This window comes from Hemiscyllium ocellatum, chromosome 1 (genome assembly GCF_020745735.1).
Source record: "Hemiscyllium ocellatum isolate sHemOce1 chromosome 1, sHemOce1.pat.X.cur, whole genome shotgun sequence".
In the NCBI taxonomy this organism is placed as follows: Eukaryota; Metazoa; Chordata; class Chondrichthyes; order Orectolobiformes; family Hemiscylliidae; genus Hemiscyllium; species Hemiscyllium ocellatum.
The window spans coordinates 98,786,428-98,813,087 of NC_083401.1; the positions used below are offsets into that span (position 1 = coordinate 98,786,428).

Consider the following 26,660-nt stretch of genomic DNA (forward strand, 5'->3'; position numbering starts at 1 on the left):
ATGTTTGTGTGCAGATTGTAGGATGGCAAATATAACTTTTTTCTTAGAAAAAGGGGCATTAAACTGGTTAACATAGTATCAGTAATAGGGAAAATGCTGGGGTCTATTATAAAAAATGTGATAATAGGAAACTTCTTGAAAAAAGGCCAGAGCGATTACAAAACATCAACATGGATCGATAAAAGGGAAATTATGTTTGACAAACCTGATAAGTTTTTCAGGATGTAGCTAATGTAACTCATAAGAGAACCAGTTGATGTGGTGTACTTGCTTTTCAGAAAGCCTTTGATAAAGTCCCACAGAAGTTTGTGTGTAAATGGGATTTGGTGTGACATATTGGCATGCATGGAGTTTTGGCTGGCAAAGAAGGTAACAGAATGGTAAGGAGGAGGAATTTCTTCACCAAGAAAGTGATGAGCCAATGGAATTCTCTGACACAAAGTATTTTAAACAAAAACATTAAATGTTTTCAAGAAGGTGTTAGGTATCGTACTTGGGAATAAAGGGATCAAAGAGTATTGGGAGAAAGCTAGAACAGGATATTGAGTTGGATGATCATGGCATGCATTTAAGGTGAGAGAGAGAAAGTTCGAATGAGAGGTGAACAACAACTTATTCACACATGCATGGTAGGTGTCTGGAATGTGCTGCCAGGGTAGCCGTGGAGGCAGGTACAATAGGGGCTTTTAGATTAGTACATGAATATGTAAGGAATGGAAGGATATGGACCAAAAGAAAGCAGATGGAATTAGTTTATTTTGGTGTCACGTTCGGCATAACATCATGTGCTGGAGGGCCCATTTTTGTGGTGTACTGTTCCATGTTTGATCGTGTTGAATGGCAGAGAAAATTTAAAGGGTTGAATAGCCTTCCCTCTTCTATGTTTCAATGTAATAAATGGATCTTTTTGAAGTGAAAGACAGTGACCTGGAGTACCACAAGGATCAGTAATTGAGCTCTGGCTATTTGCAGTATATATTATCACTTTTTGTATGAGGCAATCAACTATAATATCTCCAAGTTTGCTGATGGTACAAAACTTGGTAGGATTGTGAGTTATGTGGAAACTTTAAAGAGGCTTTAAGGCAGTTTAGACAAGTTAAGCGAGTGGGCAAATACATGCAGTCTAATGTGGGACAAATCTTAAGTTATCCAATTTATCAGGAAAGGCAGAATGGCATTATTTAAATAATGATGGATTGAGAAATGTTGAAGCAGGCTTGCAGTTAGAAAGGCAGATGGTATATTTCATTGCAAGAATGTTTGTGAACCTTCCTGTCGCTGTACAGACTCTTGGTAATACCATGTTTGGGATGTTTTGTTCAGTTTCAGTTTCCTTCTCTGTGGGTGTATGGGTATATTTTCCATTGAGGGAGTACAGCAAATGTTCACAAGATTGATGCCAGGGATGGCAGGATTGTTACATGAAGTGAGATTAGCCCATAGTCGTAGATATGATGGTCAAGAAAGTGATGTCTCTACTTGCTCAGGAGGGGAAGGAAATTTGACATGTCTATGAGGACTCTTAACCAATTTTTATAGGTGCACTGTAGAAAGCATCCTATCTGAACTGTTCTTCCCAACACCGCAAGAAACTACAGACGGCCGTGAATACAGCCCAGTTCATCTCTCAAACCAGCCTTCCATCCATTAACTCCATCTATACTTTCTGTTGCCTCGGGAAAGCAATAGAAAGCATAATCATTGACCTCTCCCTCTGCAATTATGCCTTCTCCGACTCCCTTCTGTCAGGCAAAAGATATAAAAGTTGGAATACATGTGCGAACAGATTCAAGAACAGCTTCTTCCCCACTCTTATCAGACATTTGAACAGACCTCCAATGTTAATTCTGATCTCTCCCTCCTCTCCCCTCCCCGCCCCCCCCCTTCCACATATTCTACATTCTGCTCCCCCGATGTTCTTTATATAGTATGATCTGCCTGTACAGGATGCGAAACAACACTTTTTCGATGTGTATTTTAATACATATGACAACAATAAACCAATCAATCAATTTGAATTCACTGGAGTTTAAAAGAATGAGAGGGATCTCATTGAAATATATAAAATTGTAACAGAGCTAGACAGATTGGATGGAGGATGATATTTTCTCCATCTGGGGTTTTAGAATAAGAGGCATACTCTTAAGATTAGGGGTAGGTAATTACAGATTGAGATGAGAAATGTCTTCATTTGTAGGGTGGTGAAGCTATGATGTTCTTTACCACTGAACTCTATGGAGGCCAAGGTCCTGCATATATTTAGGAAATAAATAGATTTCTAATGATGTCACATGCTATGAGGAGAGATTGAGAGCATGGTGTTAAGATAGAGGGTCAGCCATGACCATAATGACTACTGGAGCAGGGTCAATGAGCCATATGGCCTATTCCTGCTGCTGTTTTCTATATTTGTGTGTGTTTAAATACAAGACTTGGCAGATGGATTGCAGTTTGTTCTGTCAGGGTTGTGCGCTGTATCAGAAATTATAGCAGAACAAGAACATTTATAATTTTGAAAAAAAGGTTTTGCAATGTTTTGGGAAAAATTTTACAATAAGGAAAAGGTTAAAATGCTAAGTAAAAAGGGGCTGAGGATAGATACAAATAACAAGTATTTAGAATGATTTTAGAAAGCTAGAACAGGTACAATGGTTTCCTGCATTTTAAAATCCTTTGATTTGAAGCACTTGTCATCTGACAAAAGAGACTGAAGTGTATGTTTAATTGTTCATGAAGTTAAATGGTCTTGCTCATCTAGTTTTGGGCAATCTTTCATGGATTAAATTTAACTTAAAACAACAGTAAGTAATAAGTTGTCAAAATTGCATCATATCTTACATTTTGAACCTGTTCTATTTATCTTTCTTACCTATGATTTCTTAGCTTATTTTTAATAAATGGCTTATTGTACTTGAAATGTTTGAATTATGCCATTTTTATGTGATTGGAACTGAGTTAACGTACATCTATTTGACCAATAATTATATTTCTTAAAAATTAATTTTTATATATTAGTAAAATCCTTAATGCTGCGAGTAAAAGTAACTAAATTTTTGAACGATCTTTGTTAAAGTTGTTATAGTCATAAATTCCACTTTGTTTAATTTTTCTTGCTCAAATCAAATTTTCTGGTGCCACTGAACTCCCCAACGGATTTGCCAGCAGAACGTAGGAACGTTAGTTTTTTGATGATTGAAGTTTTTCTGGAAATTGACAGTTAAGTAAGCGGAAAACAGCAGTAACATAACTTTTGATAGAAAATGGAAAACCATAAACTCATTAATCTCAAATTGTGGATTAATACTAATACTCATGCAATATTAAAGCTGCATGTGGAATTTGTAATCCTTTTTACCATGATTAAACAACTGTTTTAGATGAACACAGCTCAAAAATGGTATTAAATTACAGAAGGAATCTTATAGAACAGTCAGCTTCCAATTTAAAGCATATGCTGATGAAAGTTGACCAGGTGGCTTGGATTTTTCATGGATCTCCTCCCGTTTTGTTTTCCTCCTTTTTAAAAATGAACCTCTCAAATGGATTAATTGTGAGTAGTAGCAGCAATTTGGATTTCTTCTTTCAACTTCTATAAACAATGAGTAATAGCATGTCTAATTAAGGTTGCCACTGGAAGAAAAAGCAGCAATTTAGGAAATGTAAAATAAAATTCTATTTTTTATTAAGTAATGGTTGAGTAATTTCATTGTGCTGTTTTGAGCCCCTACTGATTACAGCTGAAAATGTGTTGCTGGAAAAGCGCAGTAGGTCAGGCAGCATCCAAGGAACAGGAGATTCGACGTTTCGGGCATAAGCCCTTCTTCAGGAATGAGGAAAGTGTATCTGGCAGGCTAAGATAAAAGGTAGGGAGGAGGGACTTGGGGAGTTGGGGGAGGGGTGATAGAGATGCGATAGGTGGAAGGAGGTCAAGGTGAGGGTGATAGGCCGGAGTGGGGTGGAGCGGAGAGGTCAGGAAGAAGATTGCAGGTTAGGAAGGCGGTGCTGAGTTCGAGGGATTTGACTGAGGCAAGGTGGGGGGAGGGGAAATGAGGAAACTGGTGAAATCTGAGTTCATCCCTTGTGGTTGGAGGGTTCCTAGGCGGAAGATGAGGCGCTCTTCCTCCAACCGTCGTGTTGTTATGGTTTGGCGATGGAGGAGTCCAAGTACCTGCATGTCCTTGGTGGAGTGGGAGGGGGAGTTGAAGTGTTGAGCCACTGGGTGGTTGGGTTGGTTGGTCCGGGTGTCCCAGAGGTGTTCTCTGAAACGTTCTGCAAGTAGGCGGCCTGTCTCCCCAACATAGAGGAGGCCACATCGGGTGCAGCGGATGCAATAGATGATGTGTGTGGAGGTGCAGGTGAATTTGTGACAGATATGGAAGGATCCCTTGGGGCCTTGGAAAGAAGTAAGGGAGGAGGTGTCGACGTAAGTTTTGCATTTCTTGCAGTTGCAGGGGAAGGTGCCAGGAGTGAAGGTTGGGTTGGTGTGGGGTGTGGACCTGACGAGGGAGTCATGGAGGGAGTGGTCTTTTTGGGACGCTGATAGGGGAGGGGAGGGAAATATATCCCTGGTGGTGGGGTCCGTTTGGAGCTGGCGGAAATGACGGCAGACGATACGATGTATATGGAGGTTGGTGGGGTGGTAGGTGAGAACCAGTGGGGTTCTGTCCTGGTGGCGGTTGGAGGGGGGGTGCTCAAGGGCAGAGGAGCGGGAAATGGAGGAGATGCGGTGGAGGGCATCGTCGATCACGTCTGGGGGGAGTCTGCGATCCTTGAAGAAGAAGGCCATCTGGGCTGTACGGTATTGGAACTGGTCCTCCTGGGAGCAGATGCGGCGGAGACGAAGGAATTGGGAATATGGGATGGCGTTTTTACAGGGGGCAGGGTGGGAAGAGGTGTAGTCTAGGTAGCTGTGGGAGTCGGTCAGTTTATAGTAAATGTCCGTGTTGATTCGGTCGCCCAAGATAGAAATGGAGACGTCTAGGAAGGGGAGGGAGGAGTCTGAGATGGTCCAGGTGAATTTGAGGTCGGGGTGGAAGGTGTTGGTAAAGTGGATGAATTGTTCAACCTCCTCGTGGGAGCATGAGGCAGCACCGATACAGTCATCGATGTAGCGGAGGAAAAGGTGGGGGGTGGTGCCAGTGTAGTTGTGGAAGATGGACTGTTCCACATATCCTACGAAGAGGCAGGCATAGCTGGGGCCCATGCGGGTGCCCATGGCAACTCCTTTGGTTTGGAGGAAGTGGGAGGATTGGAAAGAGAAGTTATTCAGGGTGAGGACCAGTTCAGTCAATCGAAGGAGGGTGTCAATGGAAGGGTACTGGTTGGTACGGCGGGAAAGGAAGAAGCGGAGGGCTTTGAGTCCTTCGTGATGGGGGATGGAGGTGTACAGGGACTGGATGTCCATGGTGAAGATAAGGCGTTGGGGACTGGGGAAGCGAAAATCATGGAGGAGGTGGAGGGCGTGGGTGGTGTCTTGAACGTAGGTGGGGAGTTCTTGGACTAAGGTCCTGTCTCCAGTTTCCTCATTTCCCCTCCCCCCACCTTGTCTCAGTCAAATCCCTCGAATTCAGCACCGCCTTCCTAACCTGCAATCTTCTTCCTGACCTCTCCGCCCCACCCCACTGCGGCCTATCACCCTTACCTTGATCTCCTTCCACCTACTGCATCTCTATTGCCCCTCCCCCAACTCCCTCCTCCCTACCTTTTATCTTAGCCTGCTAGACGCACTTTCCTCATTCCTGAAGAAGGGCTTATGCCCGAAACATCAAATCTCCTGTTCCTTGGATGCTGCCTGACCTGCGCTTTTCCAGCAACACATTTTCAGCTCTGATCTCCAGCATCTGCAGACCTCACTTTCTCCTACTGATTACAGTCAATTTTACAAATAATATATCAGAGAAATATGAATTATGAATACAAATGGACCAGCAGGAGTGGCCACTGGTGGTTTTCAGAGCCAAAATATGAGCAATGATTAATAGAAAAATTACTTAGATTTTTTGGAAAATTATTTCTATATTAATTGAAATAATGTAGAAAGTTATATGACCAAAAGATAACCTGTAATAAATTTAAAGCCAAGTTTAAAAGCAGAGCTGGACTAACTTACTAGAAGTCTTACATACTTCAGTTAGAGTTTACAAAATTTTAATTTACTTCGATAGGCAATGAATTATTTTTCTATCTGTTTCTTCAGATGAAAGAAGCTGAAGAGAAAGCAGCACTTGAAAAAGAAAGACTAAAACAACAGGTAAGTAGCTGGAACAGTGCTCCACACTGTTTTCTAACGTCAGTCAGTATTAACACTTGCTAGATGTTTGGTAGTACACAACTTGGGTATTGCTGGAAAAAAGGCAGCTTTTGCTGTTTTTCCTTCAGTTTCTCTTGCACTGAGAACAATTCAGAAGTATACCAACTAAGGGGAAAGTCAATAATTATTCTGTAGAAGGGAGAGTATTGAATGATTGGCAAATGGGCTCTGGTAGAGGTATGGCCACGGAGAATGTGCCATTTATTAATGCCTGATAGTTAACTACAAGGACAATAAGATTAAGAGCTGCATATGTTGGAAATCTGAAATAAAAACAAAAATTGCTGGAGAAACTCAGCAGGTCAGGCAACACGACTGGAGAGAAAGCAGAGTTAACATTTAGAGTTCAGTGACTGTCCTTTAGAGTTCTGAAGTAAATCTGTTTTCTCTTTACAGATGCTGCCTGACCTGCTGAGTTTCTCGAGCAGTTTTTGGTTTTATTTCAGTTAACTGCCAGGCTTTGTTTAAATTTTAAACTAGGCCGCTCGACTTTGGTCAAGGCATTACCGTCAAAAAAGAGCCAGAAAATGGCTGTCACCTATTTTGCTAAATTGAAGCAAGTGTAGTGCATGCATGTGTTCATTCTGTCTGGTCTCAGTATTATTGTTATTACTGTGTTTAGCTTTCAATACACCCAAACATACTGAGGGAGGTGGTGATGGCGTCGCAGCAGTGTCCTTTGATAGTAATCCAAAACCCTCCAGTTCTGGGGAAATGGGTTCAGATCCCACATAGCAGATAGTGAAATTTGAACGCACTAAAGTCTGGAATAAAAACTTTATCTAATGGCAACTGTATACCTATTTTGATTGTTCTAACAACCCATCCAGTTCACTAATGTTTTATAGCAAATGTTATTGTCAATCATTATCTGGCTTGGCTACATGTGACTGCAGACCCACAGTAATGCGATTAACTCCAAACTACCATTGCCAGCTAAGGCATTGCTGGCCTAGCCTGGGGCATCCACACCCAATGAATGAAGTTGTTTTTAAAGAGTGCTGTGGATTTGGCTAACAGTCCTGATTTGGTTGCCTGTATTATTTTTAGCACACTCATGATTATCCAGGAAAAGCTATATAATTGCGGAATACCATCTAATATTGAACTCTGTTGTGAATTTTGCAAGTGCAGGTTGGTTTGTTATGTTCATTATATCTTGCTATGAACAGCTGAAGGGATATTCGGTTAAAACAATTTGTCAGTCTTTGGGATGTACATATGTACATATCTGGCTTCACACCAACACTTTCTATCACATGTTTGTGAGATAGGCAGAGCATCATTTTGGCTTGACAGCAACCTTCTGTTAGTGGTAGTCCGTTGCTACTGCACAGTAACAATGTGAAGCATCGAGTTTCACCTACTGCTCAAACCTTGCATATACATTTCCAGGATAATTTGAGGTAGATTGGTCAGTTTTCAGGTTGAAATGTGACTACCTTAAGGTTGTTCACAAGTTTGCATGACATATAACAAGAATGGAACAGATCACTATCCTTCAGGTTGGCTTTGATGCTTTGCATTTCAGCATCGAGTTTGCACATTGAACAAATGGTTCAGGCCCTTTTTACAAAGTTGCTGTTAAAACCAATGTTACGATCTTTGGGATCCTAAAGTGCATATTGACCAGTGAAGGTAGGTTTGTGGCAAACAATAGTAGCAGATACCCTGGCCAATTTCTCAACTAGGACATCGAGAAAAGGGACTACATTTGAGTGTTACATTTTAAAGGTGAATTTGAGCTCAAGACAGAGCCTATAAGGTGTGGAATGGAATTCTGTTTCATTCCCGCAGATGCTACCAGACTTGCTGAGTTTTGTTAGCAGTTTCTGTTTTTGTTTCAGATCTCTAGAATCTGCAATCCTTTGTTTTATTTTTCAGGAAATTCTTACTTGAAGCTCTGTTTACACACTATCAACAGAACACATTTTAAATGTGCATTCACCATAAACACACTAACTGAAGCAGTTTGCTTTCACAATTAACTATACCTAAAAATAACTCTGACCATGTACTGTCTGAAAGTGAGGAATTTGACCATGCGCATGATCTCAATTTTGTTATGCTTTCATCAGGAAGAGATATTTGCTGAATTCAAACTCCTCCACACCCAGCTATCCACCTTTGGGCCTAGTTACTGGTTCCTGTGAAACTTGAGTTGTTAGCCCATGGTAAGAAACCTATGTAGCAGGCAGATGGGAGTAGAAACATTAATGCACTTTGAAATTGTCACTTCTCATCTCAGCTCTACTTCACGACCTCCTGCGTTTCCACATTCCACACAGTCGCTATCTACCGGCCTCTGGCACGTAAAATCCAGGATCCGCTCATTATTTGCCGCTAAAGAGTTTTCTGACGTTGTAGGACACTTTGGATTTGTTATATCCCTGCACTGTCTTATGAAATTAATACAATAGGTCCATGACTGTCCCATCTGTGCACCTGGACAGGGTTGTCTTCCCTGCACAGTTGCAATTGCTGTTCAGAGGAGGACCAACCCACTAATCCCAGTGTGACCTCTGCAGCTGTAACAGGGTTGCAACTCACTGTTTGGGAAGTAGAAAATGGCTGAGAATACCTAAACTGGTTCACTTTTTTAAGTTCCTTAGGTTTGCAGAAGAAGAAGTAAGAAGTTAAATTTTGTTTCATGTTTTATAGGATTTTCCTGTTGCATTGTTTAATTTGATAGCTGGGTGGTGAGTTGACCTTCTTGTCCTTTTCCTCTGATTCTATTTGACAGGCTTGTATTGGGAATAATCGGTATCAAGAGCCCTTCTTGTCAGTGTGTTAGGTGTTTTAGTTTTGTTTAAATGAATATTTAGGATTTGCAGAAGAAAGATTAGCCCTGAATTTACTGAGTTGCATATTCCCAGTATTAAAACTGTATCCTTTTATCTGCTGCTTAACAACGCTGCATAATTCATTTATTTCATCAAAATGATTCTTTGCTATCACCCCTTATTTTGCATTCTTGTACTTTATGAAATTTCACCCCTCCATGACAAAATAGTATTTGTGGCCATCCCTTAGCTTTTGCTTGATATTTACACATTTATTTTGATACTTATTAAATATACTAAATATAATATTCGAAAATAAAAAGACATTGGAGCAAGGAAGTTATAACCTCATTAGCCTTGAAGTAGATTACAGGAAAATTGCAAGAATGTATCATTTAGTGATAGCAAATACTGTTCACTGGACTCAGGAGTTCTGATTCTCAAGATGCATACTGGTAAAGGTGGTGTGTCTTATCAACATAGCTGATGCTTTTGATGAGGTTACAAAATTGCTAGACTATAGTTATCCAAATTATGTAAAAAAGGCAGAAAAGTTAATAAGAGGCAGTCCTTTAGAATGGATGGGCAGATCTTTGGTAGAAAAAAAAATTGATTATGTTAAAAGGTTGTTAATCATTGTGGTACTTCCTCTGCAGGATCTGGCTATTTGTGAATTACATTATACTTCTCCATCTTAAATGCGATGCTGTTCATGAGATAAAATGATTGCAATCAGATCTCCAATTGGGACAGAAAACCTGCGTTTGGCAGATGTCAGTCTCCAGAGATGTGAATCATGTTGTTTGAATTAGTAGGCGTGATTCTAAGCAAGCGAATTCTATCCCAGGATTGCTGTCTAAATATAAAGTGTAAAAAGATTACAGTATTATAGTAAATTAATCTCAAAGTTCAAAGTCAGTGTTTGAGGCTATAACATGAGCAAATATGAACACAGGAGTATATTGGTAGGATAATGCCATAACCAACTGCACCAAAGAGTCTTAAACAAAGATGTTGGTTAGGCCTCATCTAGAACATACTGCACTTGGTCACCTCGCATAGTCTGCAACGTAGAGACCCAAGAAAAGTTTCAGAGAAGCCTCGAACTTTATACTGAACTCGTAAATCTTAGTTACCATAGGATAAACTACCATTTTAATTCTAAAATACTTTGCAATGATTTGGCACTAGATTATATTCATAAGGATGCACTATTTGAGTTTGACTTTTTAAGATGACTCCGGAATACCAATACAGGAAATTAAAGTAGCCCATGTCACTTTGGCAGTTCTCCATGAAGAGATCACATACATTAAAAGGCCAGAGGGAGGGATTCCAGACAGAGGGGAATTGCAGGCAATGAATGTTGGAGATGGGTGAAAGGGACTTTGGTGCAGGAAGAGTTTTGCTGCTGAAATAAGTGGGTATGGAGGTGGAAGTGAAGGAAGAAGAGTTGATTGTCATGTTGTCCTGAAAGTCATTGAGGTGGGGCCTTAAAATGGTAAAGCTTTGACCTTTGCTAAGCGCAGCTCACTTGGAGTCCAAGGGTATAGTGAATACAGCAAAGGTAGCATGAGAAGAAGGAATGGAGTTAAAAGGGAGGGGAGGAAGAATACAGAAGGACTTTGGTAACTGGGAATTGTTGCAGCTTGTGCCCTTTCACTCCTGAAAGAAAGAGAAAAGGTTTCTTATTAAAGCATAAAAGTAGATGACAGATGAAATGATATTGGGCAAAGGACTGCTTTAAGATTATCTGAAACGATCCTGATGAAGAGAGAGGTTGAGTGCGTGCATAGTTTGAGATGATTTCTTCTAGGTGAATGTAAAAGATCACATGTCACAGTTTGAAGAATAGCCCTATATTTTCCTGGTTTCCTGACCATCCTTTCTTTTGCAACCAGCAAACCAAAAACACTTTTTTATAGTTTAGGGATCTTAATGAATAAAAATTGACAGTCCCATTTTGAATGTGTGAGGAGAGTCTGTGAATGTGAGAGATTTTATATTTTGTATAATCCATATTTTAGTTCTAATTGCCATGGCAAAAGTCAAAATTGCAGATACATCATACAACAAGGAGCCAAAGGAATTGTCAATTCAGTAAGATTCTCAAAGTTGTTTTGGAGAAATTCATTAAATTTTGCAGCACTGTCTTATTTTCTGACTTTTCAACTTTTTTTTATATATTCATGGCATGAGAGTGTTGCTGGTTAGGCAGCATTTATTGCTCATCCCTAACTGCCTAGAGGGCAATTAAGAGTCAACCACATTTCTGTGGGTCTGAAGTCACATGTAGGCCTGAGCAGGTAAGGATGGCAACTTCCTTCTCTAAACAGCATTAGTGAATTTTCCAACGGTTGGCAATGGTGTCCTGGTCATTTTCAGCACCTTGATTGGTGGATTCAAGCCTAGGTCCCCAGAACATTATCCGGTTCTCTGCATTAACAGTCCAGCAATAATACCACTAGGCCACCTCCTGCACTTTTTAGTTTTGATGGAACTGTTCTGTATAGCCTGGAAAATGCAAAGAATTTTTTAATTCATCCATAGCAAAGTAAAACTAATTTGTAGAAAACAAAATAGCAATAATAACAAAAGGCCATGTAATCCCAACAATTAGTTCTGAAGGAAGTGGAAATTCAAATGTTCTTCATATTCTGTTGAACAATTTTTAAATGTTTGAGAAAGTATCTTGTTACCATATTCCTGTCTTTAATTCATATTTCTAGTGAAGCAGCTACTAATTAGTCTATTTGAATATCATGAGTAACATGTATACTTAACTTTTGAGTCTGCATTTGATTTTCTTGAACAGTCATTTGCCAACTACGGTCTTTACATTTATAGTTCCTTTGAATGGTTAAGAACTATTGGAAAAGTTTTCTCTTTCTATTCCAATTATGAATGCAGAAATTTATCAAAAATCTTTCAACAGCATCTTCCAAACCCACTAAACCCTTCAATTTAGAAGGATAAGGGCATCATTTATGGGGAACACCACCACCTGCAAGTTCCCTCCAAGCCATTCATCATCCTGACTTGGAAATATATCTCTGTTCCTTCACTGTTGCTGGGTGAAAACTCTGAAACTCCTTCCCTAACAGCATTATGGGTCTACAGTTATATCTTCACAATCACTGTTAACATGCCTCCTGAGGTTTGAGTTGTCACATAGTGGGAAAGGTAGTAGGTAAGGATGTAAGAATTAGCATGAATTGGCTGGGGTTATAAAAGGCCATGTGGGTGATTGGGGCTGAATGATATGGGAGTGGGGCGAGAATGGGGGCTAAGAGTGACAAAAGAAGTTTGAAGCACTCCAGGGGGATGGTAGGTGGACATGTGTAGCACAGGCTTTAAAGATTTATGGTGGATGAGTAAAAGGACCTGGCAGCCTAAAGCTTCTAACTATTGCTACATGCTCCACTCATACTCATTTACCTTTAACCATCACCGTTCTCTTCACATGTCCTGCCCACTTCATCTACCATGCTAACTCATAAGTACCCACAAGTACCCCAACACTAAGAGAAATATATATTGCAGAATGCACCCTATTGAGAATAAGCACTGTTGTGCATAAATATGTTTTGTGGCACTTCCTGTTACGTCTTGACATATTGGACATTATTGGATTTATGCATGTTTTCTCACAGTCCAAGAGACACCTGCTGCCAGCCTGTACAGCTCCCCGGTACCATATGTGCAGGGTATGCAAGGAGTATCCTGGTTATCCAGAAGAAATCCACTGAGACCAGACTTACTCTTACATAGTCTAATTAACATTCTAATTAAGAATAATATTTTAAGTTTCAGACCCCAAGAACTCCCAAATCCATTTTCAGTGGAAGCAGCTGGTCATTTAAATGACTAGATGCCTCTGGGACTGATGCATGCATGAATAATGGATTGCCCCACAATCCCAGCCCTGCAAAAATAAGAACTGCAGGATTAGCTGAGACAGTTTGAGATTCACAATTTCTTCCAACATTTTCACCTCAACTGAGACATTCTCCATTGTGGCAAAATTCAAAACCAAAGTGTTAGCAAACTTTTTAAATGTGTTAGGCATAACAACCAAGCCAGGTCCTGTTCTATCATTTGTTTGCATGGTCAGGTGCACTTTCTCATGAGGGTCAATAGAAGCTGATACTGTTGCCTGTCTTTTCACCTATCTCTAAAATCCATTGGTTACTTACAACATATTGTCCTAAATGTGTCTCTGGCTGAGTTCAGCCAATGTAGCAAAAACCAGAAAATCTCGCGTTCAGTTTCTGATTATCTAGCTTAATACCATAAGTGGTATTGAATCTTTACCTCTGAGTAATTGAAAAAGCTACTTCAGTTTTAAATTTATTCATGCGTATTTTTATTTCACCCAAATATGTCCATGACCTTTTATATCCAGGTGGAGTTAGAAGCATTTGAAAAAAGACTAAAGGGTCGCCGTAAGAAAAACAAGAGACGGGACACTACAGAGACTAAAGAAACAGCTTGGCAGAAATACAGGAAGTACCTAATGATCCCTGGTTGTGGAATTGTTTTAGCAATGATTGCTTTTTATCTACTACAGCTAAATTGAAGAAATTGAAAGCCGTGGTATGGTTTAGATAAATTTCCATAATAATATAACAGAGTACTTCTAAAAATTAAAATGATTATGTTAGAATGGATCCCACAATTGAAGAACTTTTTGTGCTGAGCTTACTGCCAACATACAACGGTTTACAAATGTAGTTGATCAAAATGCTTTTTGATTTATGCACATGACCAACCACAATTAACTTTCATGTATATATGTTGTATGAAAACTTAGCAATACTTTGTGTGTATTTAGACATGTGAACTAACTTAGATGTTCAACAAAAACAAAATCACCATAGAGTGTTCTACTTGCATATAAATATGAATTTTATCTTGGAACTGACAGTATATGTAGCTTGCATTACCATGGTTAAGAATGTTTTATTTGCTTCTGTGATAATTTGGGTTAAGTAGGACCAGTTAATGTGTGAATTTCTTTGGTTTTTAGCTTACGTGAAGCTTTTACTTTCTTACTGTCAGTCCATTAATTGAATATTCAATGAAAGTTGCAAGCCAACAAGCAGAGTTATGTCTAGCTTGTGAATCAATAGAGATAGTATAGTTAACCCCAGTTAACTGGAATGTTGTAAATTGCTGATTGCCTTGCCACTTAAACAAAACACTGTGCTGTTTCAGATCAAATAAATAATGCTTGTCAGCTGGGCTTTGTGTGCTTTTTATAGCACTGTAACTATTCAAAGAAGAAATCAGCAAACTGAAACGTAATGAGCATTGAGACATCACTAATGGCATAAGCACACAGAGGGAAATTTTAAGTCTACTATTATTTTACATTCAAATGACTGAATTGCTCCCAGTTCCCCATTAAACTTACCATAGAGAGTTGACTGGCTTTCCTTTTACTGTCCAAATGTATGTCTTGGTTTTGATAAAAAGAAACTTTTGAGGCAGTGGGTCAAACATTCCTTTTTACACCAGTTATGTTGTGCTAATTTTGCAATTGTCAGTAATTTGAAAACCACCTGGAAACAACTGATATGTTCTACAAATTAATTCCCATGGGAAATTATTGATAAAATGAATTCACAAGACTGAAGATATTTGATGCAGGATAATAGAATTGGTTTGCATTGTCTGCCCTGTTATATGTTGCTCTGTGTTGAAATTTATCTTTATGGTGTGCTGAATGTTGCATTAATTTTCTGGATCTATGAATTAATAAATTAATTGTTCTGATTTAGTGATTATTTATTTTACTGCACCGAGTAATTTCTGTTCTCCAAAACAAAACTGAAGGCATTTTTTTTTTGTAAGAAGTATGAAGTTTTTTTTGTATAATTAAGTTCCTTTTTATTATTAAATAAATTGGCAGTCAAAATTGAGAGATGGAAAGAGCCCCACAAGATCACTGTCTTTTTACTCATCCATGCTGCACCACCTGATTCTAGGATTGGATTTAAGCATCTGATAACAGTGGTGCTTCATTTTGTGAGCATACGAAAAATGTTGCAAATCTATTTTATTTCATTCTTCTAGTGTTCCAACAAGTTCCTGGCCAGCTTGATAACATGTTGTTGGAATATATTTGGAGGTGGAAGGGGGAGAAAAGAAATTATGCTGTCGGGGTTTGTTGATTTTATGAGCTATTTAAGTTTTCAATTTCTAGAACTTTTGTTTTCACTTTACAATTTACAATTGAACTTATTTCAGTTGTCAATACTAAATTCAAAACCTGGCCCTCCTGTGTTATCTATAAGAAATGTTTATTGTTTATTGGTCATCTCTTTCTCTTTCAATCTTAGGAATATTGATCACATAAATATTGAATTAATTAGAAATCATTTAGATTAGAATGCATTATTTCAAAATGGACACTGTCACAGTCCCCATCATGCAGCTTTTGAGAAGACTATCTACATAATCAAGACAATATTGAATAAGTCTATCATCATCAACAAATATGAGTGGCGTCATATGATTCTTTATTTTTCTATTGGAGCTGTAACCACCAACTTTGGAACATAATTGTTCATAGAAATACCGCTCCCTCAATTGTTGGGAGATGTTGATTAGCAGCTTTAATGCTTTGGCATCATCTTCATTGAATCGCATGGTATTCTCCTGGTGCAGAATTAGCATAGTTCGAAGCCATTGTAGCAATTCTATATTTTTGGTTGGTACAGCTTTATACTCATTCTCAAGACTTCATCTTGCTTGAATGGTTTTGATCTGACTGGGGGAAATCAACTGTCAGAAAGCAGGTGTGTGATGTTTGAAAAATGAGAAGTAGAAGTTCTTCACAATGTTTGAGAATATGAATTTGGGCTTGGAAAAATACTCAGATTATAAGTCTTCTAGTTCAGCCTGAACCAGTGGTTTGAATGGGGATGGAATTAGTAGCGAGAGTACAGAGTGAGCTACAGGAACAGTAGATATTAGCTTTGGTCTTCCCAAACTAGAATTAATAGTCAGGAGTGGAGTGGTCTGAAGTAGGCTGAGGACAAAACAGCAGTGTGAAGCGGGAGGGGAGTGGACTCAGTGGGTTGAGAGTGAAACGGTGTGAAGCAGACAGTGAGCAGATCGATGTGAAGCATGCCATAAGCGGGGTAGTGTGATACAAGTAGAGAACAGAGCAGTCTCTGGCTCTCTGTTGTCGGGAAAGTATTAAAGCTTGTTATAACAGCGAAACAGCAGACTGTTTAAAAATGCGTAATACAATCAAGCAGAGTTAGCATGGCTTCATGAAGGGAAAATCACACCTAAGAAATTTTATTACAGTTCTTTGAGGAAATAAGTGGGATCTAGAAGATGTAACATAGTTGGATTTCCAAAACGCGTTCAGTAAGATGCCACACGTAGTCAGAGCCCCTAGTGATGGTATAGTATATTAGCATGAATCAATGATTGACTATTTAATAGAATAGTGTGTTGAAATAGGGGGACTATTTTCAGGTTGGAAACCTCTAACTACTGAAATTTCTTAAAGTTTAGGGCTAGAACTGCAATTATTTACAATCTCCATGAATGACTTGGATAAAGAAAGTGTACGTATTATCACCAAGTTTAAAAAATTTGCAAAAATAGGTGGGAAGGAGGGTAGTGAAAATGACTTGAAGTTTGCAGAGGGATATAGATTGGTGAAGTGAACAGCCAAAACTTGGCAGATAGGATATAATGTGAAGAAATATTAACTAATGTACTTTGACAGGAAGAACAGAAGGGCTGAATGTTACTCAAAAGAAGAAAGACTGCAGACACTGCAACATAGGGATTTAGGTGTCCTCATGCATGAATCCTAAAAAGCTATTATCCAAGTTCAGCAAGTAACAGGTAAATGGAATGTTGGACTTTATTTCAAAGGAAATTTAATAATAATCTGGTTCCTTTATCATTTAGGGTGTGAAATCTATCTTCCCTGCCTGGCCTACGTTTGAATCCTGGCCCACAACAATGTGATTAACTTTTAACTGTCCTCAGGGCAATTAGGGGTGGCCATAAATACTTGCCTAGCTATTGATGCACAAATCCTGCAAATGGAAAAAAATATACAGGGCACATCTCTCATGCTGTACACAATATTGGTCATCATATTTAGGGAGGGGTGAAAATATTTTGGAGGCAGTTCAGAGAAGCTTTATTGGACCAATACCTAAAACAAAAGGCAGGTTGTTGCAGAGGATGTTTCCTCTCGGGGAGAATGTACAGCTGGGGAGTTCACTATTTTAAAATGAGGAGTCGCCCATTTTAACCTGATGAGGCATTTTTGTTTTCCCTCTGAGGATCTCTCTTCCTGAAATGTTGGTGGAAACATGATCCTTGAAGTTTTTTTGAAGCAGAGATGGGTAGATTTTTGTCAAACAGGGGTGACAGGTTATCAGGGTATAACAGGCGATGTGGTTTTGAGGTTACAACCAGATCAACCACAATCTTATTGAAAGGTGGAGCAGGCTTGATGGCTTGAATTACCTACTCCTGATTTCATATAGACTAGCTAATAAGAAATATTGCAAGAAATTCGCAGAGATTTTGTTTTATTATTTTCCGTTGTATTATAAAGTCACACAGCATGGAAACAGACCCTTCAATCCAACTTGTCCATGCTGACTGAGTTTCCCAAACTAAACTAATCCCAATGGCCTGTGTTTCGCCCGTAGCTCAAATCTTTTTTTATTTATGTACCTGTCCAAATGTCTTTTAAATATTGTACCTGCATCTACCACTTCCTCAGGAAGTTTGTTCCATATATGAATCACCTCTGTGTGAAAATGTTGCTCCTCAAGTCCCTTATAAATTTTTCTCCTCTCACCTTAAAAATACACCCTCTAGTTTTGAGCTCCCCTCCCTAGGGAAAAGACTTTCTTCATGTCTATGTTCCTCATGATTTTATAAACTGCTATAAATTTGCCCCTCAACCTCCTATGCTGCAGTGAAAAATGTCCCAACCTCTCCATATAACTCAAATCCTCCAGTCCTGGCAACATCCTGGTAAATCTTTTCTGAGCTCGCTCTAATTTAATAATAATCTTCCAAAGCAAGACAACTAGAACTGTACACAGGACTCCAAAAGTAGCCTCACCAACCTCCTGTACAATATGACAATCCCACTCCAATACTCAATGGTGTTGCTGTCTTTTATTGTTCATTTTAATTTTCTTCAACTGTAATCATGTCCAAGGAGTTTCAAGTTTCAATCACATTGCTGTGGGTCTACAGTAAGGACGGTAGATTCTTTTTTTCAAAGACTTTTGTAAGCCAGATGGGTTTTTATGACAGTTGATCACTTAAAATTCGTCCCAGTAAGGATGAACATAATGTTCCAGATTTATTGATTAACTTCAAATTCCACCAGGTGCTATGGTGAGGTTTGAGCCCATGCTCCCAGAGCATTAGACTGGACCTCTAACAGTTCAGTGACATTACCACAATGCTGTTATCTCCTCCAAGAATTATAGAATGGTGCAAGAGTTATCACGTAATTTTAATGCTGGGCTGAAAAAGAGAACAGGTTCCAGATGTGCTCAGGAGTGTTTTCCACATCAGAATGTTTCCAGCCTAACTGAGAGGAAGAATTGCTGGATCTGGTTCTGCAGCAGATCATATGAATCATTGGGGCAACATTTAGTAGACAATGATCATAGTATCATGAGGTTTAGGTTAGCGTAGAAAGGAACATGGATTAATCCAGAGTTTTTAAAAAAAAACCTGGGGAAACACTAACTAGTGTGAGAACAGATTTGATCCATTCAGATTGGAATCAAAGCTGAGCACTTATAGCTGTAAATGAGCAAAGGGCTCCTTTTAAAGAGAGGATAGTTTGGGTATATTTCCATAAAGGGTAAAGGAAGGGCAAAGAATTCTAGAGCATCTGGCTGCTTCTTGGAGGAGACAGCAAGATGAATCAGAGGAAGAGTATACATAAAGGCTGTCAGGTTGAGATACAACTAAGAACCAGCTTGAATTTTGAAGGTAGAAGGAAAGTGGTGAAAGAAAAACAAAGAAATGACAAAATTGTTCTCTGCATAAATAGTAAAACTGTTATAAAAAATGGAGGTGATGATTAAGGATATATATAAAAAACAATTTACACATGGGGGAGACAGCATAACCGAGACACGAAATGATTCCTTGTATGTGTGTCTCAGAAGGAATATGTTGCTTCCCACGTTGTCATTAGGAAGGAGGTAGTTGAGTCACTGGATGACTAAAACTTGATAGAGGTGATGGTATTTGACTGGCTGTAAGTAAAGTTGAAAATGTGTTGCTGGAAAAGCGCAGCAGGTCAGGCAGCATCCAAAGAGCAGGAGAATCGACGTTTCGGGCATGAGCCCTTCTTCAGCCCTGAAGAAGGGCTCATGCCCGAAACGTCGATTCTCCTGCTCTTTGGATGCTGCCTGACCTGCTGCGTTTTTCCAGCAACACATTTTCAGCTCTGATCTCCAGCATTTGCAGTCCTCACTTTCTCCTGTATGTAAAGATGGTAAGTCATCAGTTCCAGGTGAAATGCATCCCAAGATGATGAAGAAAGTATTATAAAGTTCCTACCCAAAGTTGTCAATTTGCTTAGCGATTGTGGTAATGCCAGGGAAATGGAGAATTGCGAATGGTACACGGTTGTACAAAAAAACTGTAACGATAAGCCCAGCAACTGCAAGTAAAACTCTGCTGTAAAGAAGCTTTTAGAAACCATAATTAAGGACAAAATTAACAGTGACTGTTAATGGTGGAGATCACAAATAAAACAGAATGCTAGAGGAACTCAACAGGTCTGGCACCATATGTAGAAAGAGAAATCTGTTAACATTTTGAGTCCAGTGATTTGTCCTCCAGGAATGAGAGAGCTATAACTGCACAGAACACGTTCTATGGCTGTGAATAGAAAGGAGCTGAGATGATAGGTGTGTCATGAGGGACCAGAGGAGTTGGAGCTGTGTGAGAGTCTAGTCCTGAGCTGTGACGTTCACCCTGACTCTCAAATACTGTGACTTGTAGGAAGACCAGTATGTTCCAGGAAGGGCTGCCCATGTTCTTTTTTAACGCTGCCTGTTATTTCAGTACTCCGTGTGTGATTTGTTCTGTTGTGCAAGGAAACATTTTCAAGGTCCAATAAGTAGCATAGTTAAATATTGCTATGTGAGTCAGAGAGCAGGACACTATACAGCCATTTTGGAAAGGGGAATGGGACAGCCAGTGAGTCAACATTCATTGAGCAATTTAAATTTTCAATTTGAATATGGCAATAGACAAAGGAAAATTACATCTGTGTAAAAAAGGACATGTTACATTTTAGAATTCATTTAAGCTCCGAATGTACGTTTGACTGAAAGAATGAGATGGCGTTGTAAGGTGGAGAACTTTAGTCATTTTGTCAAAATGACTTTGCTGCAACGTGGAAAGAGACTGTTTGCTGCAGCTAACAACAATGGAGTAAATAACAGAGAAAGTTTGCCCACTGCTGGGATACATAGGAGAACAAAGGGGTCAAAATGTCTGCTTGATCAGATGAATGACAGAAAGAAAGCTATTCCTTATGTGATAGCAGGAAGCTAAAGAGGTAGAAAGAAAGACCACCTCCTTTGAAGATTGGTTGAATTTACCTCAGACATCAGTTTGAGGAGCTGAATGACCTTTTGCTGTTGCTACACTCAACCATCAGGCACAGAAAGTGGCAAAAATTGTATTGTGTGCTTCCTCACAATTGATGTAACTCATCTTATAATACTTTCTAATTTATCTTGAAAGTTCTAATTCGGACCAATATCATCTTGATGGTTGCTAAGTTGAAAATTTAGCCTGATTATAGCTGTGAAACATTGGACCAGCACTGAGATAGGTGTACAGGGGCCAATAACAAATACTAACTGTAGTGGTTAGTGGTCATAGAGTCATAGAGATATACAGCATGGAAACAGATCCTTTGATCCAACGTGTCCGTCCCAATCTAGTCCCACCTGCCAGCACCCAGCCCATATCCCTCCAAACCTTTCCTATTCATATACCCATCCAAATGCCTTTTAAATGTTGCCATTGTACCACTTCCTCTGGCAGCTTATTCCATTCACATACCACCCTCTGCATGAAAAAGTTGTCCCTTAGATCTCTTTTGTATCTTTCCCCTCTCACCCTAAAACAATGCCCTCTAATGCTGGACTCCCCGACTCCAGGAAAGAGATTTTGTCTATTTATCCTATCCATGCCCCTCATGATTTTATAGACCTCTAAGGTCATCCCTCAGCCTTCGACGCTCCAAAGAAAACAGCCCCAGCCTATTCAACCTCTCCCTATAGCTCAAATCCTCCAAACCTGGCAACATCCTTGTAAATCTTTTCTGAACCCTTTCAAGTTTAACAACATCCTTCTGATAGGAAGGAGACCAGATTTGCGCACAAGTCATAAACTAATGCCTACTGAGATGTTTGTCGTGGAACTACTGTTGGTTAGTGGGAGCATTAAATTGGGAAGTGGATGGAGCTGTGATGGGTGAGATCTGAAAGGCCTAATGTTTAAGAAAATAATAGGGACAAAGCCTCCGAGAAACTAATGAAGATCTTTTTACGCAGCTTGTCTGAGCAGTCAGCTCTATATCAAAAGGAAGCAGGTTAGACTTCAAGGTAAAACTCCCAGAGTGAAGATCCCACCATTTGATTCAATTTTTCCTGAGACAGGTTTTTAGATTACTAGATTACTTACAGTAGTGGAAACAGGCCCTTCGGCCCAACAAGTCCACACCGACCCGCCGAAGCGCAACCCACCCATAACCACATACCCCTAACCTAACACCACGGGCAATTTAGCGTGGCCAATTTACCTAACCTGCACATTTTTGGACTGTGGGAGGAAACCGGAGCACCTGGAGGCAACCCCCACAGACACGGGGAGAATGTGCAAACTCCACACAGTCAGTCGCCTGAAGCGGGAATTGAACCCGGGTCTCTGGCGCTGTGAGGCAGCAGTGCTAACCACTGTGCTACTGTGCCAATCCAAGAAATTTCTTGACACTTGCTACCTGGTCAGGAGCAAAACTCCAGATGTAAAAGTTTACCAGTGAGTCAAATTTTATATTTCATTTCAAGTAGTGTCAATTCTCAGTTTCCCTTCAGAAGGATGATTGACCAAAGGACTTGCCACATTGACAAAATTTGGCAGGCCCAAAACAGTTCTATCAAAGCATGGCATCATACCTCCAGCCTTAATAAAGCCAAGGATGGGCTATTGCTAATACAGAATCGAGGAACCACAGTGTAATAGCTAATTCCCAGACCTCTCTCCACCAAATTCCAAACATCTGCCTTCATTTGCTGCATTCTTCATAACATTCTGATATATATGTTAGTTTTAAATGACTTAAAGATCGCCGATTGAAAGTTTCCACAGAATGATGAATAATGTTAGTGCTCTAAATCCCTAAAGTGCAAGTAAAGTTACATTTAATAAAAATGGAATGAAAATTGGAACTCTTGTTCAGCCACTTTAAATCAAACCTCTTATGTCCAAAATGTTGTAAGCACCTCCATTTATCATAAAACAACATTTTCTGAATTGCCATGAGCAATGTCATGGGTATTGTTTCATTTGTATATAAAATCAGTGATTTAATCATGCTGGAACGACCCACATATTGAAACCTATGAGCTGATGCTTTTATGATGTTAAACTATATTACAAGGGCTTAGGACATGGGAACAGGTATAGGCCATTTTGAACATGGGAGTGTACTCTATCATGGCTAATGATGGGTAATCTGCAACCCAACATTAGATACCTCCTTTGACCATATCCTTTAACACATTGGATATTTTACATGTACCTTATGATATACGTAGATTTTTGTTAACTAAAAGTACACCCAGCGATTTTGATTTAAAATCAACAGTTGCAATTTGTGGAAAAGGGTTCACAAACCCCTACCCACTGTATGAAAAGCTTTTTTAACTTAAATTCAAGCGAGGTCTTTCAGAAATTTCAATCTATTCCCCTGGTTAAATGTTTCCTCAACCCAGCCAATGGGTTCTATTTACACATATTATTTTCCATAATATCTCCAAATCGTCAAGCAAATCAAGCCTAAAGTTCTGAATTTCAGCAAATACAATTCCTCCCCTCCTTCCCAGGACAAGGACAGACTTCCTCTTGTCCTTACTTTCCAAGCACCAATCTCCCCAATCAATTGGTCATTGTCAACCATTACCACCACTTCCGACAGGATGCTATCACCAAACACTTTGTCCCCTCCCTGCTCACTGTTAACATTCTGCTGGGACTACCCTCTGTGACTGCATGGTCACTCCTCCCTCCATCAATCCCAACACCATTTCATCCCAGCATGGCACATTCTCATGCAGAAGGTGCAAGCCTTGCCCTTTTAACTCCTCCCTTTGCGCAGTCCAAGGCCTCAAACACACCTTCCATGTAAAACAGCATTTCATATGCATTTTTTTTCAATTTGGTCTTAAGAATTTTTTGCTCACAGTGCAGTTTCCTTTACACTGGAGAGATAAAACATAGACTGGGTGACCATTATGTGGACCAACTCTGCGATGTCCAAAGGACAAACTATCCAGTTGTTTGCCATTTCAATAATGTGCCTTTTGCCAAAATTTCTGTCCTAGAATTGCTGCAGTGTTTCATCGAAGCTTAACACAGGTTAGAGGGATAGCATGAACACTGTCCTCCATTTTAATTATCCCATCCTGTCACTTGACTTGGCTCTCAGCAGAGCTGACCTAATTTCTCCTATTCACTTCTACCATTCACACCCTCCTTTATAACCAGTAGCACTTCCTTTGTTTTTTTCTCTGCACACCCTCGCAATCTGTTCCACCAGCTCCTCCTTCCGATTTGTTACAGGCATCAAGACTATTATTTTCCCCTCAGTTCCACTGGAACATGGAAGATAGGAGAAGGCCATTCGACCCCTCATGCCTCCTCCATCATTCAATATGATTATGGCTGACCATCAAGCTCAATACCCTAATCCCACCTTCCACATATCCCCCATCACTTTATCCACAAGACCTATATCTACTTCCTGCAAGCGTATAATGTTTTGGCCTCATCGCTTTGTGTACTGCAGGCTCACCATTGTCTCCTCATCAGTGTGGGTGGCACGGTGGCTCAGTGGTTAGCACTGCTGCCTCACAGTGCCAGGGACCCAGGTTCAATTCCAGCCTTGGGTGACTGTGTGGAGTTTGCACGTTCTCCCCGTGTCTGCGTTGGTTTTCTCCGGGTACTCCATAAAGTGATGGGGGATATGTGGAAGGTGGGATTAGGGTATTGAGCTTGATGATCAGCCATAATCATATTGAATGATGGAGGAGGCATGAGGGGTCGAATGGCCTTCTCCTATCTTCCATGTTCCCACCTCCCACAGTTCAAAGATGTTCGGGTCAGGTGAATTGGACATGCTAAATTGTCCATAGTGTTAGGTGCATTAGTCAGAGGGAAATGGGTCTGGGTAGGTTACTCTTCAGAGGGTTGGTGTGGGCTTATTGTGCCAAAAGGCCTATTTCCACACTGTAGGGAATCTAATCTAATCTCATTCCTAAAGGGCTTAACCTTATCCTTAAATTATGATCCCCTTTTCTGTACTCCCCTGGATTGGGGCAGATCCTTCTTGCATCTAACCTATCCAGTACTGTTAGAATTTTAACAGCTTCTATGAGATCCCCTCTCATTCTGTTAAACTCCAGTGAATACAATCCTAACTGACTCGATCTCTCCTTGTATGTCAGTCTTCCCTTCATAGGAATCAATTTGTAAACATTTGCTGTATTCTCTGTATAGCCAGAACACCCTTCCTCAGAAAAAGAGACTAAACTGTACACAGTACTCCAGGTGAGGTTTCACCAAAGTTCTGTGCAAGAACTGTGGACTCAAAGCATTAACTCTGATTCTCCCTACACAGATTCTGTCAGATGTCCTGAGTTTCTTCAGCATTTTCTATTTTTATTCCTGGTTTGTCTCTGTTCTCTTTGTAATTTGGAAACGCTCTGGCAAATTAATGGAGCACTTCCTTAGTTCCCAGAACTGCTTCCTGTATGTCAGAGTTATCAGATTAAAGCTTTGTGTACTTGAATTGTAAATTTTGCTCTTTGTATTCTCGTCCTTTTGTTGTAAAGGTCACCATTCCATTATTCTTTTTGATTATTTTCAATACGTGACATTTTAACGACCTTATTCCATCGCTGGTGTATAGACCCTGTTAGCTTTTATATACAGCTGAAAGATAATCATTCCCTGATTTGAATAAGTTGTAATGCCATGAGTTCACTGATAGCAGTAATGTGTAATGTTGTCATGGTATCAATACTGTCTGCAGTTCTTACTGCCTCTGGAAGATGGAGCTGTAATCTCTTTAAAATCCATTATCACATTGCAATAGGCCTGCTCCTATTCCTCCAGAGCTCATTTCATCTCAACTGTTACAATAAACACAGTGCATTATCTCCGAATGATTCTGAACAAAGCCACGCGGCGTTAAAGTTATAAGAAAAGTAGTTTTGGTATGCATATATGAAAGATATAGCAAAAGATATGTTATATCCTATATTGCCTCGTAAATGAAATCATAATTCTGTCCAGAGGAAACAAATACCTAAGGTGTAGGCATAACGATAGAGTACCTGAGCAGTGCTTGAAATATGCTTGAGCCCTCATCACTGCCACAGATTGAGATTTTGTGCCCATAGAACCTTAAATTGGGAGATATCCGCGCCAACGTTTCAACGAAGAGCAGGGAAGTTCACTCAGTGTCCTATTTATGTTTCAATGAACGTTACTGAAACAGAAGATCCTACCGCTACCTTATTGATATTTGTAGAATTTTGCTGTGGGCAAATTATCATGCTTTCTACAGTGCTTCCAGTTCGTTGGTGTGTTTTCCAATTATAAAAGGAGTTATATGCTATTTATCACCTTCAGCCAGATTTCCACTAAACGTATTTTTTACCAAGTCGCAGTAAAACGGGCTTTTACACAATTCATTTTCTGGACTAATGTCAATTGTGTCATCTTAAAACCAGGTTCAGCAAACTGTTTGCAATGATTTAGGAATCCTCCTTTGTGAAGTTTTCCATTTTCCTGGTGGCATTTTGAATCTGGCATCAGGTCAAGCAGATGGAGTGGCGTGCAGCATCAGTGATACTAGCAAACGGGCAAACAGATATCACATCAAAGTATCCACATAAACAAATCAGCAATGGATATTAAAAGTGTTTTTAAGTAGAGGATGAGAAAACAAATTGATTTTTGTAAATGCATTTGTTGGATGAGTATTGTTGGCTGCTCCAGTATTTATTTTGCATTCCTATTTTGAAAAGATGAAAGGGAGCTGCCTTCTTGAACTGCTGCAGCGTACATGCTGTAGGTAGACTCTCAATCCCCTTATGAAGTGAATTCCAGGATTTTAACCTAGTAACACTGAAGGAACGTGTATTGCTGTATTTCCAAGTCAGGATGGTGAGTGGCTTCATCCAGACTGAATTTAGATTAAAGATAAAATAAAGATAAACTTCTAAAAATCATGG

General features: G+C 39.7%; 1 protein-coding gene across 1 annotated transcript in view; it reads left to right on the forward strand.

Annotated features, from left to right (window-relative positions):
- Window positions 1–14,768, forward strand: part of nfxl1 (nuclear transcription factor, X-box binding-like 1) — a 156,776-nt gene extending 142,008 nt beyond the window's left edge. The window contains exons 21-22 of the mRNA XM_060830967.1: window positions 6,200–6,253; window positions 13,502–14,768. Coding sequence (XP_060686950.1) covers window positions 6,200–6,253; window positions 13,502–13,675 — 228 coding nt within the window. The 3' untranslated portion in view covers window positions 13,676–14,768. The remainder of the gene's footprint in view (window positions 1–6,199; window positions 6,254–13,501) is intronic.
- Window positions 14,769–26,660: the final 11,892 nt, after the last annotated feature.